Source organism: Amblyomma americanum, chromosome 5, assembly GCF_052857255.1.
Source record: "Amblyomma americanum isolate KBUSLIRL-KWMA chromosome 5, ASM5285725v1, whole genome shotgun sequence".
Classification (NCBI taxonomy): domain Eukaryota; kingdom Metazoa; phylum Arthropoda; class Arachnida; order Ixodida; family Ixodidae; genus Amblyomma; species Amblyomma americanum.
Genome location: NC_135501.1, coordinates 58279979 through 58300893, shown reverse-complemented (window position 1 = coordinate 58300893; position 20915 = coordinate 58279979). Strand labels below are relative to the sequence as shown.

Sequence of the window (20915 nt, the reverse complement as noted above, 5' to 3'; positions counted from 1 at the left end):
ATAGGAGTGCTCTAACGTTTTTTATTACTGTTATCATAATTTTGCTTGTGTGTGCTCCTGATTGTTCTAGACCTTAATGCGTAATTTTATTTTTCTGGCTTTTGTTGTTATTTATTCAAATTTCCAGTCCTCATTCTGCTGACATTTTGATTCATTTTTTGAATTGTAATATCAAGAGCTCTTTTCTGTTGTCTCTGTGCATACTGACTCTGTAACTCGACTCATTATTTTGGTTATCGTGACATGTTAAGATCCCCCCACCCATTTATATTGAGCCAACATTACAGCCTTTAAAGGTGAATAAATGACGGTAATGATGAGACTCTCACACCACCATACGTGCTGGTGCTGAAACGAAAACTAGGTCGCCTGCAAAGGAGTAGGAGGGTGAAAATAACATTTTAAGGCAAGAACTAAGGCCTAGTGTAGAAGCACGCTTCCTCCGCTAATCTCGATGAAAATTTGCCGAGCCAGAGTGAAGCCAAGGACGGCACTCGGGCCTAACCCACCTCTTTTCAGTTGGCCGCCTCCACTCATCGCATGCCAGTCCGTATTCAGTACACATAAAGACGCACTACCCCACATACCCACAGAACAAAAGAGGCCGTCACTGACACTGTTGTTGTTGTTGTTGACCTCACGCTCGCACAGCTGCACTTCCTTTTTTTCTGGTTCCTAGTACTCAAAACGCCAGAAGGTAAACATCCGTTTTTAGTACCCGAAGTTTCGATCTAATTCTCTTCGGCAAAAAATTTAACGGTACAATCAGAGGAAAGTTAAGAGTGCGCAAATAGGTGGAGGGCAAGTGGCAAACAAGCAAGTACAAAACCACGGTTGTTTAGAATTGAAGCACACAGGACAGGACACTATATTTTATTAACAGACACACCGAGTATATATAAGCTGGCAATCTCCACACTCGCCACTTGTAGTGAGAGTTGTTTGAGAAGATGCGCAGAAAGTAATAAAAGCAAACAATGAATTTCAAAAAGAATGGTTAAATGTACTATGATATGTAGCATACAGGATCGAAGAAGGACGTTTGATTTTATGACAGTTACAAGACATTAAATAGAAAAAAGATGCTTTAAAAGCTGATGCGAAATGCACAAAAGAGCTTAAGGACTGCGAAAGATGTGCCTGCATTGAAGAACACTTCAGACCTGTGTAGATATCAAGCCACGAAAATTACCTCAGGAAAAAACTCCTAGAAAGCCTGTTTGAGTGTTACACAGAAATATGGTGCCATCACTAACACAATGCACAATTTTTTTTCCCTAGAAGCTTCTTTTACTTCACGGCCATCATGGTTATGGCTTCTACCTACACCAACAATTTACTCATGAAGCGGCGTGCACGAGCAGTCATCGAAATCCTTACAGTCTAGCGGCAGACTTCATCCCGTAGAGTTTTCGATTGAGTGCTCATGTTCACTTATACGCTTATTCAATCAGCGCCCATTTGTCGCATGTAAACTACACCATCCGAGAAAAGCTCTTGATTAATACTCTTTTTACATTCCGTGTAATTCCGGAGATATTTTGATCTGGATGTTTTATCTTTTTTTTATGCATTACTACGAGGGCATAAATCGGTCAGCTTAGAGGGAGCGGAGAAAACATCGGAACCTTGCACCACAGGGTACCTTTATCAAATTGTGATTACGCGTTTGGAGTGGGCAACGATTTCTGCCCTAACTCTTACAACATGAAGCATTATGCTTGATCTTGTTGCCTTTTTATTTACTGAAGAGCGGTTTTATCTACAGCCCTGAGAAAAGGCTGAAGAAAGCCTGCCTGAAAGAGCCTTACAATCTGAAGTTGAGAAGAGCCTGTTTACATGAAATGAGGGGGACGCCTCGCAATGGAGTTGAGAACAAATTATGGAGACAGGATGTTGATTATCAAGCAACAAAGTTATTTAACCAACTTGAGTCCTACATTTATATTACGATACTATTTACGCCCTTCAAATTACAGTATAAAGCATTCCTAATGTTAACTGAAGACATATATATATATATATATATATATATATATATATATATATATATATATATATATATATATATATATATATATATATATATATATATATATATATATATATATGTGCGCGTGTGTGCGCGTGTGCGTGCGTGCGTGTGTGCGCGTGTGTGTGTGTGCGTGTGTGTGTGCGCGTGCGTGCGTGCGTGTGCGCGCGTGTGTGTGTGTGTGTGTGTGTGTGTGTGTGTGTGTGTGCGTGCGTGCGTGCGTGCGTGTGTGTGTGTGCGTGTGTGCGTGTGTGTGTGTGTGTGTGTGTGTGTGTGTGTGTGTGTGTGTGTGTGTGTGTGTGTGTGTGTGTGTGTGTGTGTGTGTGTGTGTGTGTGTGTGTGTGTGTGTGTGTGTGTGTGTGTGTGTGTGTGTGTGTGTGTGTGTGTGTGTGTGTGTGTGTGCGTGCACACTCATTGCCCATGCAAATCACCAGTCTTGAAAAAAGTTTTTTTTTTACATGTTTCTGTCAACATGTAACCCATCTCAACCACAGTTTATCTTCTCGAAAGTGTGTTGTCTTGTATGCCCTGATGTGTTTTGTTTCACTGCGAAGCCTTGATTCACTTTGAACGTTGCTTTATTCAACAGCCAGCATTCTGTGTTCATATGTACTTTATATTTTATATCTATGTGTACACTGTTTCATCAGAAGAAAACACTGTAAATGTATAGCAGTTCTGCCTGCTCCGAAATGCAGATGGGAGATGAGGCCTTGTCAAGCGCCATGCATTCTGCCTCGTCTTCCACTTTCAACTGAAAGGAAATGAAGTGATCTGAATCTGAATTTGATGTGAAAATGGATCGCTTAACTGTCTGAGAGGGATCTGATTCATAAGATAAAAATTCTGTCTCAACAGGCAGACAATTTAACCAGTAAAATCTCCATTTGCTTTATAAAGTAGCAGGTGCGAAAACTGCAATATCGCACCTTTCGCAAGCTCATGATCAAATTGTAACTGTTTCTGTATTCTGTAAAAGCGAAAAAAAAATTGCGCATGGTTACGAGTTTTCTGTTTGTTCCAAATCAATAAAATGCTGTTTGTTTCAAATAAAACAGTAAAGACGTTGTTCACAAATTTTGAAACGTTAAGGACTTTTGGGTTATCAAATTGATGACCCATACTTTCATAAATCACGAAAAAAAAATTGGGGGATGCTTAAGCTGCGCCTTTAAAAGTCTGATGCGATAGCGTGCATGGGTACTGCTAGACACACTGCTTGGTCTCATTAGCATATAACACGTTCACGTTCTCTACTTATCTTACAGCTCGGAGAAAGTGAGTAATAAAAAAGGCTCTTCATGGGGTAGGGGGTTAGTGCGCTGCCTTGAAAAGGGCACGTCCAGGAGATGAGTTGGGGAGATAACAGGCTTCAAAAGAGAGAGGGGACGGGGGCCAAACATCTGAAAGAGGTCTGGAATTCTCGGAGAATGACAAGGCAGTTCAGGAGGCAAGGGTGTGGTAAACGCGGAAGAGTCAAAGTATTGTTGCAAAGCCGCAGGAGAAACTTCATGTGCACCGACCCAAAAATTTGAAGTGAAAAATGAGGAGCTTCGAGATGGATTTCGCCAAAACGACTTTAGACACTCGCGCATTTGGGGGGGGGGGGGGGGGGGGGGCATGTGTTACTTCAGGATGTCTTAAAATAATATCATGAAAAAACAAGAACATAAAACAATAATTTAAGAAATACGCAAGCAAATTCGCACACTTTCATAGTATTATATACGTGACCTGTGGCAAACAAGGTTAACATGTGTTTAACACCATTTGTTATTAGATGTATTCGCTAGTGGTCGAAAAATCCTCGAACTTTTTGTGCTGTAGAAACTTCACGCGAAAAAGCAACAACAAACAAAACCGTGTTGAATTGTGGCTCGCAACTATATCCAATGCTTTTCATCAATGAACATAATGATCGAAAGCAAAAAAAAAAACAATAATTTGCGAGCAAATAAGTAAAGGCGTCAGCAAGAGCTATAGCCCTGAATGCAAATTACGCAGCAGAACAATAAAATTCCCCAAAACAACATGTTGAAGCATTAAGATCTGCAGAAAAGCAAGGAAAAACCAAATCGAAAAACACAGGGAAAGGCGCGATCAAAGGGAACGACGTACGGAAGCGCATGAATCTCTTACCGCGTGATCGGTGCGTTCATGAAGCGGCGGCGTAGTATTTGGCGCTCGCGCAACTTATAATTGTAAATTATGAGGTCACTGTTTCGTTTCTGGACGTTGCTAAAACTGCGCACAAAGTCTGCTTAGAGAATGCACTTGCAATAATTTATTACGTTTGATTAAGGATCTCCATTAAGCAGACACCCACTACGGAGTGTGGCAGTGAATTCTCTAGAGTTAAGGAAAGAAACGCTTTTTTAATTTAAAAAATTTATGAAATGAAAGTCATTTGATTTTTTTAGCAGGACATCAAGCCCCCTTGGGCTGGTTTTCTGATACTCGCACAAGCAGAGCGTGCGATAATGCTTTTAAATACATAAATTCCATAAAAATAGGAGGGTTATTATGCCCAGAAATCGGACAAAGGCATCAGCATGAGCTCTGTCTGTGCACTTCTCAAAAATGTATATATTTTTTATTAGCAGCTTGGCTAAGCCATATATAATTACACGAGTCATTACAACTGGGTCATGCCAGCGCGCATTCGTTAATTTTTAAATCTACGAGACCTTTTAAAAGGAATTTTAGTGGTTAGTTGCAGCCGCTTCTAGTTGCCCAGTATTCAAGAAAGAATTGTATAGATCTGAAGTGGTCGATCTGGATGCTGTCGTCGTCGGCCTTATGCGACAGAGCGGTTCCTGTGTGGCGGAATATGCACACTCGATTGACCACCGCCGAAGTAGCCGTCACGTCGTTGCACAACTAAAAATCAGCGAACGGAAAGAACAAAAGTCAGCGGCAACAGCACCATTGCGGTATATACAGCGAGCGAATGCGTTTTGAATCCTTCCGAAGGCGTTTGGAAATTGTTTTGAAGCACCTTAGGACCCCGTTTTGTCCGAATGCCATTCGAAGAGTCGATTAGCATTTGACTCAAATGCGACTTAAAAGTCCGCGTAGCTTTGGTGTTATGATAGAATGGCAGTAGCAGTAGCAGAGTATAGCACTGCGCTACTACTGAAATACTGCTCAAATGCTATAGTTTGCTCCAGGAACATGTGTTTTGATCTCAAGGATCACCGTAAAACATCTACTTTTGCCACGTATACATGACCATTATAGTTAAACTTACATGAGACAAGCCTATAGAGGTCTCAAACTTCTTAAAAAAGCTCAAGCCAGTTTTTACGAGTTAGAAAAAGTATAAACTGTCTCTCTCAGTCGTGGCAATATTGAACGTTGCCATGTCGTTTTAGCAGATGGCGCAAGGTTGAGCAGCGTTTGCCAGTATACTTTTAATACTCGACGAGTGATGGCAAAGCAAGGCCAATACAGACAGCTTTCTTGAAAGGCGTAGCCAATTCTGGCAAACAGTGGGGACACCCTGGCTAACGGCTCGTGATAGCCGTGATTCCAAGATGGCACGGCCAGGAATGGCAAATAGTGGGAGAATTCTGGCTAGCGTGGGCCATGATAACTATGATTTGATGACGGCACAGCCAGTACTAGAAAAACGATGGAGAACCAGGGCCATCATTGGATGTGTCAGTAATTGGTTCAGCCAATATCAGATGCTAATTGGGAACTCTGGGCCTATTCAGGGCCAAGCTTTGCCAACGGTTTTATAATATTGTCCCGCTGTAATGTGCAACCTGGGTTGCTTATCAGCTCTGCGACGAAAGAGCCGGTAAAAATACCGTTGCTTTGAACGTACAAGACACTCCCAAACTATACACCTCTGCCACTACCACAACGACATAAAATTCCCCATTGAAAAACCGACTGCGTTCGGGAAATACGTGACGCCGTACTCTGCAACATAATACAGAACAGCACGAAACAATTATTTGAAGCGATTTAAAGAAAAGAGATCTTTGGCTTTAACATAAAAAACGCTAACTACCAACCCACTAGCCAAAAGGAAACTATGGTTTCAACATATAGTTTTTTATTTCCAAGGGATCAATAGCAACAGTAGGTAAAGGTGGCTTAAAAGGCACTAACTTAGAATCTCTTCCCGAGATTCTCACTCAATCACAGTGGAACTAAAACGCACATCTGTACTTGCCTGAGTGGTTCCGAGCGCACAATTCTATCAAAATCTTCACAGACCGTAAGGTCCCAACGCTGTCCATTCCAACGCGACCAAAATAAATGGGCTTTGCGCTGCTCAGACGAATTTTAACTGTAAATTGTCTTGACAGCGAGTATGCATATTAAGGGTGTTAAAACATGCTGAACACCTTTTTTCGCCAGAAATATGATTCATCATTTAGGAGTTCATGCTACCTGGAATCGTGTTAACGAAGACACATGTCTGTCTCGTGAAAAAAACAGATAAGCGATTCAGCCGAATAGAAAAGCGTGAAAATGGCCTTTAGAACGGCGTTAATCAAGTAAAAATTGTTGATGGGCTAGTCAGTGCATAGTTCTACGTGCAAACATTAGCGCAAAATAAGAGACATTCACAAGAAAGGTGGACAGGACTACGCTCTACTGACAGCCGATTCCTTTATTGAAAGAAACACGTAACATAGAGGCCCACTGTCATACCACCTATCAGCTGCAGCAAACGTCAAAATGACCTCAGAAAGGGTCGTAAAAAGGATAAAAAACATAAAACACCAAAAACAACGTAGCTAAAAAAGGTGGACAGGAAGTGCGTTGTCCTGTCCACCCTTCTTGTGAATATCTCTTATTTTGCGCTAATGTTGTACGTAGAAAGCAGTTACCTAATAAGATGTCGGATAGAGAAAAAAATATTTTGTTTCCAGGTGAAGCTGGAACGCGCCATTTGTGGGTATGGTGAAGACATGAACATGCTGCCTGACGGCCACTTCGACATCGTGCTCCTGACGTACGTGCTTTGTTCAGCGAATGACAGCCAGAAGCTCGTTAAGGAGTGCAAGCGAGTTCTCGTGAAGGTGAGACGTCCGAACTAAAAATACCAGGCCTGGGGACGAAGTCGTTGATTATTTAGACGCACCACTTCCAAATTCTGCCCATGCTGGAATGTCTCTCAAAGCTAGAAAGTTTAACGCATGAAGCCCAAAGTCTAACTTGCAGGGCAACCGCACCTCTTTAAGAGCAGTATGATAAGCATACAATGCAATCAGATTGGTTGAGAAAAACAAAAATAAACTGCTTTAATAGTTTCCCTGTCCAGTATTCCTCTGTGGAAAAAACAGTGCTAATATGCATTTGTCAGCACAAAAAGGTCCGCCTATATTTATCACGTGGGTGGCATGTTTTCCTCCTCTCAATTATCGTGGTACGAGAAGATGAGTTGATTACAACAGACGACGCTTTGGGCACCGTGCGTTGGGTGCAGCCACTTGCGTTGTGAGTTCATAAATTGTGAGTGCAGAAATTTTGCCTATGTCAAGTTCTGTGCACATAAAATTGTTGCGACACGCTAGCGCCAACTGCCGACAAAATTGGCTTCAGGAGGCGAAGCAATTCGTAACGTCAAGATTTTTATTGTCGTTTTCTTTTAAGCAAACCGCCGTGTACATATCCGGCTTTCAACTGAACCATGCTAGTGACTTCATATGTTACCCGTTCATAACTTTAAAAGGTAAAAATGTGCTCGATCTGTACACAATTATTTATCTTCATGTTCGCAATTATTATTTCTGGCGCAAAGGTTTGGCATCCGGGGGTATGAAACTCCAGTTGGCCTCGTTATGAACTACTTCAGCGCACTTGGTGACTGGAGAAGCAGTGACGTTTAACAATCACGGATGTCTGCACATGCACGCAGAAATACAGGTCAAGGAGGTCGCCGAATTGTGCGAGGCAGTGGAAAATGAAGCTGCTGTATTTTTTTTGTCGCAGGTGTGAATCCGGTTCGGAGATTAAGTTGTTTATTTCAGCTTAATATCGTTGCCTTGATGATATAGATACGATGCTCCCCTTTACATTCCTGGGGCCGCCATGGCAGGAACAGGCGCTGTCATCTGTATTGGCTGGACGATGCTGTATACAGGATCATCAAAGTTCAGCTTTACAGATTTCTTCAAGTTAGGCACTTAGTGGTACATAAAATCCACCTCTCCATACAGATTATGATGCCAGAGCTGCACAAAGTAAGATTATAATTATCACTGTCAGACCTCTAACTAAGATAATGTTCCTTCAGTTTCTGCCATTGCGGCTAGCGTGAAGGTTAATATTGGAAACAAAAAGGTGGTCACCTTAATAGACTACTCCAGGTCGTAGGATACAAGAGCACACGTGTTCTCAGATATTGTCCCGAAATTGCCACTAATTTTGTGTAATTACGCATGCAAGCAGTGGCAGTCGGCCAGAAACTCCTCCATGGTTTGGCGCAGCTCTTGCGTTGGCCGTTTGTCCATTTCGAGAGGCAAAAGTGAAAGGGAAACAGCTGTCAATTTCACCGGTTACTGCGCTCGTTGGGAGACGAAAGGCCGCGTATTACCAGGAAGAGTTTTGCGCCGATGGAGACCGCCTTGCATGCGCTAATGCGCAGGTCCGGCTCAAAATGTGAAAGCGGGTACCTTGGAACACAAGCGCGCTAGAATTATACAAAACTAAAATGTGTAGCAATTCTATGGCCTCATAGTTATTGATATAAACATGCGCGCTTATTCAAGTCAATAAGTGTTAAGTAATGCTTTCAAGTTAATCAGTTCTTTGATGACGACAATTATCACCTAACTTTGTGTCCACAAGCCCACATGGAAAATTCACTTCTGTACATAGGTTATGTGTCCACTTGGCCACATAAACTATGTGGAGAAGTGGATTTGACGCACCTTTAAGCGCCTAACTTTAACCAGTCTGTAATGCTTAAATTTGACAACCGAACAGTTTCGTACCTGTGGAAAAGCTAGCCGCTCTTTCTCGCGACCGTGCTTTTTACTCTTTAAACAGTAGTAGTGTCACAACGCGAAAAAGACGGCGTGAGTCGTATCCCGAAGACTGAGGCTGAACCCACCTTGAACCAAACCTGATCTACCCCCCAGGAGGGCTACCCCAAAATCTTTCATCTACCTTCTACCTTTACAAAGCTAGCTGCCGCCAGAAGCTCATGCATCAGCAGAACGAACAACTGAGCGCCAAATCGAATTCATAGACCCCGTGGGAGCGCCAGCTGCCGTCCAGAAGCATCATCCACTTTCCACATCCCCACCAAAACCCCTAAGTAAGCTCTGCCTGTCCACCCACCAATCGCTACTCACAACCCGTTTCCTCATCCTCTTCCCCTCTCCAGAAGGGCCTCCAAATAGCCACCTCACCGCCGTTGCCCACTATCACCCCCTTCAGAACTGTTTTGAGGAATTTCTCAGAATTTTTGCATCACGTTTACTCGTCCCGTAATTTTTGTTCATTCTTTTGAAATCATCGTGTTCCGGCTTGCACAGCGGGCCATCCGCAAATCTCTCGCACAGAACAGTCGTTGCGATCCTTAAGACTGTAGTCGAAGTCATCAGATTGGACTTCATTTGCATTTGCAATCAAAGAAGGAATTTGAAGTAAAAGCTGCAGCCAGCTGTCTGAAGCAGCCCAGTGACAAGGCCAGAACTTAAACATACATATCTGTACAAGTTTAAAAGTAGCGTTATAAAAATAAACGCCTCAGCTAAAACACTTTCGCCGAAATAATTAGCGCCTTCCCTCTCTGCAGTATTTCTAACGCCTTCCATACTTCACCTTTTGATACGACCAGAATTCAAATTTTATTGGCGCCACAATGTTTTTATATTTTTAACATCGTTTTGGCTCCCCGTACAGCACAATTACCGTTCCGCGGCTACTTGATGTACGCGATTTACAATTCGTCGTTCTCTCTTTGCTTTGTCTTTTCCTCTCTTTCTCTCACTGTCCATATCTAGTTCCCGCTCGTGTTTGATTTTCTTTCTTGTTTGGAGAGTTGCCGTGATTTTCATTTCGTAGACAAGGTTCCGTATTATATGCACTTTTTTCATTTACATTCAGAGCGGTCTTTATTGTTTACCACTGCGGCGATACGCGATCGTGAAAAATTTATGGAGGGAATGGGGGCAGCAAAAAGAGCGTTCAGCATGATATCGTAACCATCTAGTTCATTCCGCTACTTTTATACCTACTGGTTTGGGAAGTGGCGGCTCAATTTCGGGTACCATGCCTAGGTGATTTGTAAGATGAGCTATTGTTTAGACAGTAGCGCCAAGGCCTACCGCATGGCGCAAAGCAACTGTAATTGCGGTCGGAATTTGAAAAGCTGCTGTGACTCTCAGAACCGGTCGCTTAGAGTGCAGAAACTACTTTATAAGTACCGTTTTCCGCGCGTAGAAAGAGCAGGCCACCAATGTCAACCTTGTGGTAGTACAGTTTCCCGCAAGAAAAAAAAGTTTCTCACAATTCCAAATAAAAAATGTACAAGTTCTGTTAAACAATGCTCGCTTTTTGCAGCGATCAGATGGTAGGTACTACATGGTGACGTTCAGGAATTCTGGGCTTACATGCTGGACAGGAAAGCAAAATTGGCACCATCTAAATATTCCGTTGCTTTTCAAACGATGAGGGAAAATAAATTTTGTTTCGATAACCGCGCGCAATGCAGTAGGTGTATCTGACGACAGACTTTGGAGCGCCCATTGTGCGAATCCTTAATTAGCCTGCTGACCCCTTGTTATGGTTGTTACCTTCGCAGGGCGGGCTGCTCCTGTTCAGCGAGCACGTGGCACACCCGAAGGGCAGCGTGGCCAGGCGTATCGAGGAGTTCGCCACGCCATTCGTCAGGATTCTAGCATGCGGATGTCACATAAACAGGGACAGCGCCGACGTTCTCAACGCAGCCGGTTTTACCGACATTGAAATGCACCAAGCTGTACTGGACATACCATTTCCCTACAACCGTCACATATTTGGCGCTGCCACGGCCTGATGCTCAAGTTTGGAACGTGACCCATGTGAATTCAGATGCCCTGGAGGAAGTGTAACTAACCCCATCAATAAATATACCCATATCATTGACACGCGTTCAAAAGCTCGTACTTTGTTTTTATTTTATTAGAGCATCCTTAACGAAAACTAATAAGTTTAGAACATGCGGCGGGATATTTATGTTCTATTTTGAACACACTTTTTATTCATGAAATGATTAAATTGTACAGGAAATAGGTTCCTGGAATTTCATGCTTGGTATTGAAAAATATTTTTTTAAATTTCTCAAAATTTCCTCACCTAAAGCATGCTTAGAGCATCTTTCACAAACGCGAAAATATATTTAGATGCTTTTAGCATCTTGTCAGTTTATTAAAAGTGTACTTTCGTAAATGTGAAATTAGTTCGTGCGAACTATACTTTAATTCTAGCAAATGGGGAGTCCTTGTAAACATAATTGCAGCACACTTCAAGCAGCTGTGTAACAATCTAAGGCTTGAAATCGCGTTTCGTGTAACCGCATTTGCATTTTGGCAATGTTTTTAAAGTGTACTTGTGGAAATATGAAATTGATTCGTCCAAAGTACACTTTAATTCGAACAAATGGGCAGTGCGCGTAAACATATTTGCAGCAAACTTCAAGCTGCCTTGGAACAATCTATTGCTCGAAATCACTTTCCGGGAACAGTGAAAACTCTGTTTTCTTTCGTTCATTCGTTTACGGCAACTCCTTGCAGGAAGACAATCACCACTTATTTACACTACGTGTGGAGAACGTGATAGCATTATACCGGCAAGTGCCTCTTGGGCACCTCCGGGACTGAACATGGCAGCGAAAAGGAGCCCGACTCGCCAGGCTGAATGGCTCCCGTAAACGCCCATCTATTTGTTGGTTGACAGTTCGGCTCCTCACTGATGCTTGACGCGAGTTACCATTAGCAATTCGGTTCCAGGTCGCCGCAAGATTCGAACGCGACTAGGGCGACATTTGTGCGACAATTCGGGGCTCACATTCTTTGCGTCAAAAATGCCTCGCCGGGCACGATATGCGTCGTTTCTCGGGGGGTATATACAAGGCAAGCGAAGTAAAATGCTTGTCGGAGCACTTCCCGTGTCCTTTCTGTCGGCGTTTGCTCTGTGCGACGTCTTTCCCATTACAGGTGCGTCACGCCGCTGCGGTGGCTACGTGGTTACGGCACTCGGCTGGTGACCCGAAAGACGCGGGTTGGATTCTGACCGCGACGGTAGAATTTAGATGGAGGCGAAATTCTAGAGGCCCGTGTAGTGTCCAATGTCAGTGCACGTTAAAGCACCCCAGGTGGCCGAAATTTCTGGACCCCTTCGCTACGGCGTCCCTCATAACCCGAGTCACTTTGGTTCGTTACACGCCCATAAACCAAACCTAAAGTTGCATCACGGGACCTTGCAATGTCATAGACCTGTTGATTGATTAAAACGCCGTGTTTTCTCAGGGATGGGCTCTGTATGCTTGAATCTATGGCCGGACAATGCGCCTCAGCCATGAAATAAAGTGGAACACTGGTGCTATTGCCGTTAGGTATTGCCTGTATAGATTCGAAGCACTAACGCTGGGAAGCACCGGCACCCCACAGAGCTTCGTCATTTAACCCATGCTCTTCAACCTCGTCATGATCGGGCTAGCAGAAAAGCTACAAGAACTCGAAGACGTCCGGCACACGACATACGCCGACGACATAACACTCTGGGTGCACGAAGGCTGCGATGGTCACGTCGAAACGGCACTGCAACTAGCAATGGAGGCAACAGAGGAATACCTTGTGGGTACGGGATTACGTTGTTCGCCTACAAAGTCGGAACTACCACTCTACCGCCCTACGCAGAGGGGCAGACCACCCGTGTGTGGTCAGAATGCGGCAACGACCAGATGAGAATACGAAGAGATCAGACTACGCACGAGAAACGGAGCAACTATTCCGATAGTGCTCAGAATTAGGGTCCTTGGCATGATAATCGAAGCCAATGGCGTCAACGGCGAAACGATCACTAAATTAGAGCACAAGACGGCTAACGCCATGCGAATCCTCCAGATGGTCACTAGCAGAAGAAACGGAATGAGGGAGGCGACTCTCACACGACTCATACACTCTTTCGTCATGAGCCATATTGCGTACGTCGCGGCATTCCACAACTGGTACAAGGGAGAAGAAGCCAAGATCAACGTCCTCATCCGCAGGGTGTTCAAAATAGCACTGGGTCTACCCGAGTCCACCAGCACGCAACGCTTGCTCCAGCTCGGGCTTCACAACACGCTTACCGAAATCGCCGAGGCGCAGCGCACTTCACAACTTGAAAGATTAGCGGGCACGAGAGCAGGAGGCCAGGTCATGGAAAGTGTCGGCATCCGTTACCATGCCCAACAAGGCCAGAAAGTCGCTGTTCCGGACGCCATCAGACAAACTCCAAGAGTCGACCCGATTCCATGGAACGTCCACACAGAACACAACTGGGAAGAAGAGTGGCCAGGGCCAGAGCTCTCCTACACAGCAACGGAGACGAAACTGGGACAAGGTTCGTTCACGCCGCGGAATACGCAGAACGCTCACGATTCGCGGTTGCGGTCGTCGATTCGAGTAGCGAAATGCACATAACGGCAAGTGTAGCGTGCGAGCCCGCAGAAGAAGCGGAGGAAGCGGCGGTGGCCCTCGCCCTCAAGGATCCGACGTGCACCATAGTTCTCTGCGACTCGCGACAAACGGCCACAAACTTCGCCAAAGGATGGATCTCACAGACAGTGGCCCGAATCCTGAGCAATCGAAAAATCCAGTCGGAGAAAGCTTTTCAAACCAGACTCCAGTGGTTCCCGGCGCACATGGGAGAAGTATCGAACACATATTGCAACCGAAACGAGACGGCATACGTCAAGGCGCGCGAGCTCGCGAACCGCGCCGGCGACCGTCGTCCATGGGACAACACCAAAGACTGTTTGAGCAGCTAAAACAAAATTACCAAAGCCCTCTGTCTGGCCCGCCGAACCTTCCCTCCGCTCAACGACAAGCTGGACAGGACGCACGCAGTGGCCCGCAGACAACTGCAGATGCTCGCGTACCCGAACCCGGCACAATACCACAGACTCTACCCCGGAACATACCCTACAAATATATGCAAGGTCTGCCACACTGCTATAGCAACTTTACCTCACATGTTCTGGGACTGTAGCAAAAACCCTGACGGAGCTCACTCCGGAAACCTCCCGCCGCGGTGGGCCGCTGCCTTGCGCAGCCCCAGCCTCGGTGACCAACTCTTGGCCGTCCAGCAGGCCCGCGAGGCGACGGCGAGGCAACACCTCGACGTCCCCACGTGGGAGACCTAAGGCCCCGTCGGCGAAAGCTCTGCAGGACTTTTAAATGATTTTGCTACCAACCAACTAAGCATTCATAACAATGAATCGAAGAAAAAACTTGGTAGCAACACAGTCGCACCTGAACACAAATCCCATTGGAAACCATTGAGAGATAATTTCATTTTTTTACACGTAGTGAGAACCGTGGTGGGTGAAAGTTGTGTACAATGATACCTGGTTTTTCAGATGATTTGCACAGAGCACGAAGACAGGACAAAGGTCATTACAAGCCGGACGACCATTGTGCATAGTATGCTCGGGAATGGATGTTTTGCCGCGTTTTCTACTCTGTTGTGACCGGCGAAAACATATCATCAGGAAAAATCGTAGGTCGTCGAGGAAGAACACATATTGAAAATTGGGAATTCTCAGGTTAGATATTCAGCCATGCTACGTATCGAAAATAGTTATATTTTTTTCAAGCAGGACGTCGATGCTCTTGCGAAGGTTATCGTATCCTTTGGGTCATTATGAAACGTATTTATTCTCAAGCATATCCGAGAATAAAGCCCGTTGAAAGAGAGCGCCACTTGTGGTCTACCTTCCTGTTCAACAACGATGTAGCTGTAAGAAAACATTCCACGTTCGAGGACGACTGAGCCATATATTCTTTGATGGTATGCTGATGAAACGGTTCTAAGTAAATACTACAGCAGCTCTTTTCGCAGCATATTCCACACAATAAACGCCACATAAAAATTAAAATGTGAGCTGACTGAATCATTTCGAACATGCGCACACCGCTTTCAGTGCTGCAACTTCCGTAGTGCATTGTTATAGTACGCCGTGTAGTGTTCAGTGAGGCGGTGTGTCGGGGCTATTTCTAGCAACCTTCCCAGAGTACAACATAAAACTACCGTTCTCGTTCATTTCGAAAGCTGGGCACAAGGCTGAACGTTCTAGCCGGAAACAGGTTTGTTTTAGCCTGATGTAATACTACGGTTCTCGACGCTCATACCAGGCGACGAGCGCTTCTCCTGCAATCTTTGAAAACACGTGTGCAACTCTGTCAGGCGAGGCGTGTCTCACTGATGCGAGTTGGTGTATAAGCGGGCCTTAATCTAGGGGCCTGGGCATCGTTATCTCGGTCATTTCTTACTCGACGCTGCGGGAATACTACACGAGCGCTGCCCAAGGACGAATTTCGACATTGGAAACGCCGACGGCGCCCGCTTATGGTCGGTTGCTGGGCCATTTGTGGCCAGCGCGCCACGCGTGCAGCCATTCGGTGCGGACAGACACGTAAACACTGACTGATTCTTGTTGGTGGCGACTTTACCTTCGGAAGAGAATAGCGTCCTAAGCGCGCGCTTTCGACCATCGGCTTGTCTCATCTGTCCTTTTTCAAATTTGCCAAGGTAAGCATATTTTTGACGGCTTTTTTTTTGTGCATCATATCAAATCGGTATTTTGTTAGCCTTGTATTGTGTTGTGTTTGTATTGGTACTGTGTATTGGTATTGTGTACTGATATTAGTACTGTGTTAGCCTTGTTAGCGTGCTGCAAGAGCTTCGAATGGATGTTATTAACCTTGCGGTAGTTTCTCACCGGCATTCATTCTCGCGGGCCTGACGCATGAATTTCTACTTCCATTGTAATTGTTTCGAACTAAAAAATCGCTGCTACTGCATCCTGCGTAAACTTGTTATATTCAGTATTTTGTTTGCTTTTGTTATGCGAGGCTGCCACAGTGACAGAAGGAGCACGTTCACACTGCAGTGACAGTTCCAGTTCAGTTCTGCTTTGTATATAAATCCTGCAAAATGGGCAAAAAAGCATATCTAACCATTTAGATAGATAGCACTGGTCAAATGATTAGAATGAACAACTTTCCCGCTCCTATACGCACTTTACTGCACAATGATTGGCGCCTTTAGAGCGCTCCGTCGTCGAAGGTGTTGAACGTGAAAAAAAAAGAAAACTCCGAGCTTAACACATTCTCATCTTCAATGCTTTCCTAAATGGGGATAAGCTGCTGGGGTCGTACAATACGGTTTTTAGTTTTCAAATCTTCCGCAGTCTTTTTTCGCTTTTTTTTAGGAGATATCTCTTATATACAGTGTTGTTTTTTATCAGTAGTACTCCTGGTAGCTATATGCCGTCCAAGCAGATGTGTCATGTTGAGTGCTTATTAAGCAATACTCTTTATTTATGTGCAATCAAGCCACATTTCCCTATGTATTCTGCAGTGATTACGAAACGAAATGATAGTTCCATAGGTGACAGTGAGAGGGCAGAGTTAGGTGATTTAACCTGGGCCACAAAATGTCAATTAGTTTTTATTTGTAATATAGTTCCTTGCAAATACAAAACAAAAACAAAGAAACGCAGAAAGCATGCAACCCGCCAAATACGCGGAAATGCGTCCGCCACGCTTACGGCGGGTGAAGACAGGAATTTTGCTCAGTCACCTTGATGTCAAAATTATTTTACGTGATTTTGATTTGCGACTCGCTGTTTCACTCATGACAGCAAGTGTGAATGCAAAAAAAAATGTATAAAAGCCGGGAAAAAGGTAACCTAGTAGAAATCCAAGTGCAGCCACACGGTCCGCATCATTACTAAACCGCCGAAGAAGCCAGATGTCACCTCGTGACGGTTTTTGTTGGCATTGCGTTCACAGTGGCCTATTATGGTTAGAAGCGCTGTCAGTGTCCTTGCCTGACGTGGCAAAAATTGGTTTACAACGTAACAACTGTAAGGATCGATGCTACGCCAGCAGGCATAGCTTGAAGAGGATGCCTGCATCGCTCTGTATCTAGGGTCGGGGAGTTATGACTAAAAACGTGCAATAGCCCTACTTAAAGCAACGATCACACTGTTTCACCATGCCTCTCGCTCATTATGTTCCTGCTTCTCCTCTTTTACAATCAGTGCTATTCGTACTCAATATGCATCTATAGTTGTGGCGTAAACCTCCGTCATTCTGAATTTCATCGATTTAGACCAATTTAAAAAAAATGCATTCAGCATACTGCTCAGTACGCAACACTCGCATCGTACCGGTACTCACTTAAGCGACAGAAACAGAGAGGCTAACACAAAAGTTTTAAGGACAACGCAGTGAGCTATGGGAAGAAAAATGGCAGGTGTAAAGTTAAGAGACCGAAAACAGGCAGAGCGGGTTAGGGAGCAAAAGCGGGTTAATGATATCCTAGTCGCAGTCAAGACAACGAAATGGGCTTGGACAGGGCATGTAATCTGAAGGCAAGATAACCAACGGTTCTTAAGGGTAACTTAGTGAATGTCAAGTGATGGCAAGCGTAGCAGTTGGCGGCAGAGGCTTAGGTGGCCGAATGACATTAAGAAGGTAGCGGGGACATGGTGGCAGCAGCTGGCAAGGGACAGGTTTAATTGGAGAGACATGAAGGAGGCGTTTGCCCTCCGGTTGGCAAACAGGCTGATGATGCTGATTACGACGAAAGGTGACGTTAGCAGGCAGTGCGCGAAGAGAAAAACTTAAGATTGTTAATGAGCTACTGGAAGACATAAAACAGCAGGGCAAATAGTGACAGCTGATCTGCACGTTTTCACTATGGTCTGATTTGATGGTGAATTACTACGAGATTAAGCACGGTTGCATTTCATTTGTACCTGCGTGGTGAAGGCACAATCTGTTCCCCAAAACTATATTCCTTGCGGGCTGCCGATAACGGCTTCATCATCAGTATCTTTATCAGAACCCAGATTCCGTCAAAGTGTAGGAGGATATTATTATTACCTCTTGACAGAAAGCGCTTATCTTTCCCTTGTGCCAGCAGGGCCGATCTTCAAGATCATTCGAATTTTTGACGAAACGATGTAATGAAAACGGCGCTACGAAGGAGGACAAAAGTTGAACACACATGGCCGGCCCAGCGCCACTCTGAAATGAGTTTTCATTTCATCTTCAAGAATGAGTCACATAGCCCCAAGCAAGAATTTTAGTTTGTCAAAAAACGTAGATTCTAATTTTAATCGATTCACATCTTTTAATTTTTTTTGTCAGAACTCCACGGTAACCATTTGCCAAGCTCCTGCTTCAGAAACGATCACATTTATAAAGGCATCCAGCCTTAGGCGTCTTAGCTATGAAAAGCATTTATGGGCTGTATTTCACGCTCCCATTTCCAGGCAAAATTTCTCATTCGTTTCTTGTCAAGCATCGTTACGCTTGCGCTCAGTATTCAAGGGCTAACGATGGAAGGCTGCATTCGGTCTTTTACCATGGCATGAAGGATTCGTAATCTTCGCTCCAAGTTGAGCCGCTGTCGTGTGCGGCGGCGGCAATCCTTGAATGCAAATTCCGGCGCACATTTATAACTATGGGTTGTTTTGGTTCGGTTTGGTTTAAAAAGTTTAACGTCCCAAAGCGACTCAGGCGATAAGGGACGCCGTAGTGAAGGGCTCAGGAAGTTTTGACCACCTGGGGTTCTTTAACGTGCACTGACGTCGCACAGTGCACGGGCCTCTAGAATTTCGCCTCCATCGAAATGCGGCAGCCGGGGCCGAGATCGAACCCGCGTCTTTCGAGTCAGCAGCCGAGTGCCATAACCACTGAGCCACCGCGGCTGCTCCTAACTACGGGTTGTGCATTTAACCTCGACTTCACTTAGTGTTGACAATTGCGTCTGCCTGCAAGATTTCAGCGATGGAGGGAGGCAAGTCATTCCAGTCTGTGCCGGTTCTGGGAATAACTGAATCATGACGCGTTTTTGTTCCGGAAAATGGAACAGCAAATTTAAAAATGTGGTCAGAACGGGATTATATGTATGAAGGGCGAGGAAAAAGATCATCCTTTAATACAGCGTTAGGATGATGTATTCTATGGAAAAGACAAAGTGGAAACATTTGCGGCGTGAAAAAAGGTCTGCTAAGGTAAGGGTGTTTTTCATGGAAGCAATGCTGACGTGACAGAAATAGATAACATGAAACGTACTGCGCTATTTTGAATGGATTCTCATGTGTTTGTAAGTGTGATTTGACTGGGATTCTATACTACGCATGCATAGTCTAGCTTTAGACGCACTAATGTTTTGTAGAGTGCTAGCTTTATTGGCAGAGGCGCAACATAGAAATTTCGACGCAAATTTTCAAGAACCCGGTTGGCATTATTAAGGACCGGTCGGACGTGCATATGCCATGATAAGTCATTTGAAATATGAACGCCTAAATATATTTATGAGTTGACGGATTCAAGAGAAGTGTCGCGAAAAACGGAAGTGCGTGTGTTGTCAGTGATGTTAGTGCGACGCGATACATGCATTGTTTTACATTTTTTAACATTTAGAAAAAATTCAGAATGGAAATTTTCTTTCGAGGAAACGAATTGGCGCAGTACCTGTTTCACTTATGTCGGTGGACACCCGAACCATGCCGTTAGTGAAGGGATAAAGGAGGGAATGAAAGAAGAAATGAAGGAAGAGGTGCCGTTGTGGAGGTCTGCAGAACAATTTCGACCATTCAGAATCTTTAACGTACACTTGTACGTGCACAGCACAGAGGCGCCTTTTTCCGTTTCACCTCCATCGAAACGCGGCCGCCGTGGTCGGTTCCGAATTCAGGTACTTCGGCTCAGTAGATGTGCGCCTTGACCACTGATCCACCGCGGGAAGTTAGCATTTAGTCGCACAAAACATTTATCGCACCAGTTGGATAGGCTTGTCCGATCTTCGTGAAGCTTAATAGAATATCGTGATCAGTTATCATCATCATTTATTGGCCCTTAAAGACCCCTGGGAGGGGCGTTACATAAAAGGGGGGGGGGGGGGGGGTGGAACATCGAACACAACAACGTAGGTCCCTGTCAAACATTGTCACAATCAGTGATCAGCAGGATATATACAAAACCTTTAATTAAGCGTAAACAAAGTATGAAAACAACAACAGTAAACAGAGGCAAACAGAAGCAGGCAAGAATTTCTCCACATCATGTTTTCAAATAGGATGTCAGCAGCTGCCAGAACTTATATGGATCGCGTTCTATTAAAATATGGTCTGGTAATGAATTCCAATCTTCAATTGCAAGAGGCAGGAATGACTTGTTAAATGCGTTTGAAGTGCCGTGCAGGCGTAGAATGCTCATGGAGTCGAAGAGACGGCGTGATGTTCGGAAAGGTGGAAGCAGAAGAGAGTCCCGAATCGAATGAAAACAGAAGTATATCTTATGAAATAATGACAAACGGGCGATTCTTCGTCTGTGCGTCAGAGGCACGATGTCAAGCGATAATTTGATATTGGTAACACTGGAGTGGGTGTCGTAGTCGGATAAAATACATAAGGCTGCACGGTTTTTAATGGCTTCTAGGATATCGATTAGGTAAGCCTGATGTGGATTCCAAATTGGGGAGCCAAATTCTAGGTTGATTCGGACGAAAGTTTTCCAAGCTAGGCTGCGAATAGAGGGAGGGGAGAAGCTGAGGTGCCGTCTCATGAGCCCAAGTGATTTCGATGCATCAGCTGCAATCTTTGTGATGTGCTCGGACCAGGAGAGCTTGCTGGTGATGTGAACTC

At 44.6% G+C, this 20915-nt stretch overlaps 2 protein-coding genes across 4 annotated transcripts in view; both read left to right on the top strand.

Annotated features, from left to right (window-relative positions):
* The window catches only part of LOC144134723 (thiol S-methyltransferase TMT1B-like), a 75855-nt gene extending 64724 nt beyond the window's left edge, over nucleotides 1–11131 (top strand). For both annotated transcript variants that reach the window (XM_077667568.1, XM_077667569.1), the window contains exons 3-4: nucleotides 6925–7074; nucleotides 10809–11131. In XM_077667568.1, coding sequence (XP_077523694.1) covers nucleotides 6925–7074; nucleotides 10809–11042 — 384 coding nt within the window. In that variant the 3' untranslated portion in view covers nucleotides 11043–11131. The remainder of the gene's footprint in view (nucleotides 1–6924; nucleotides 7075–10808) is intronic.
* A 4485-nt stretch (nucleotides 11132–15616) lies between these two features.
* LOC144132471 (cytochrome P450 4c3-like) overlaps nucleotides 15617–20915 on the top strand; it is a 71937-nt gene continuing 66638 nt past the window's right edge. The window contains exon 1 of one of the 2 annotated variants that reach the window (XM_077664906.1): nucleotides 15617–15781. The gene's annotated coding sequence lies outside the window, so the exon portion shown is untranslated. The remainder of the gene's footprint in view (nucleotides 15782–20915) is intronic. The other variant, XM_077664905.1, reaches the window with a different exon arrangement.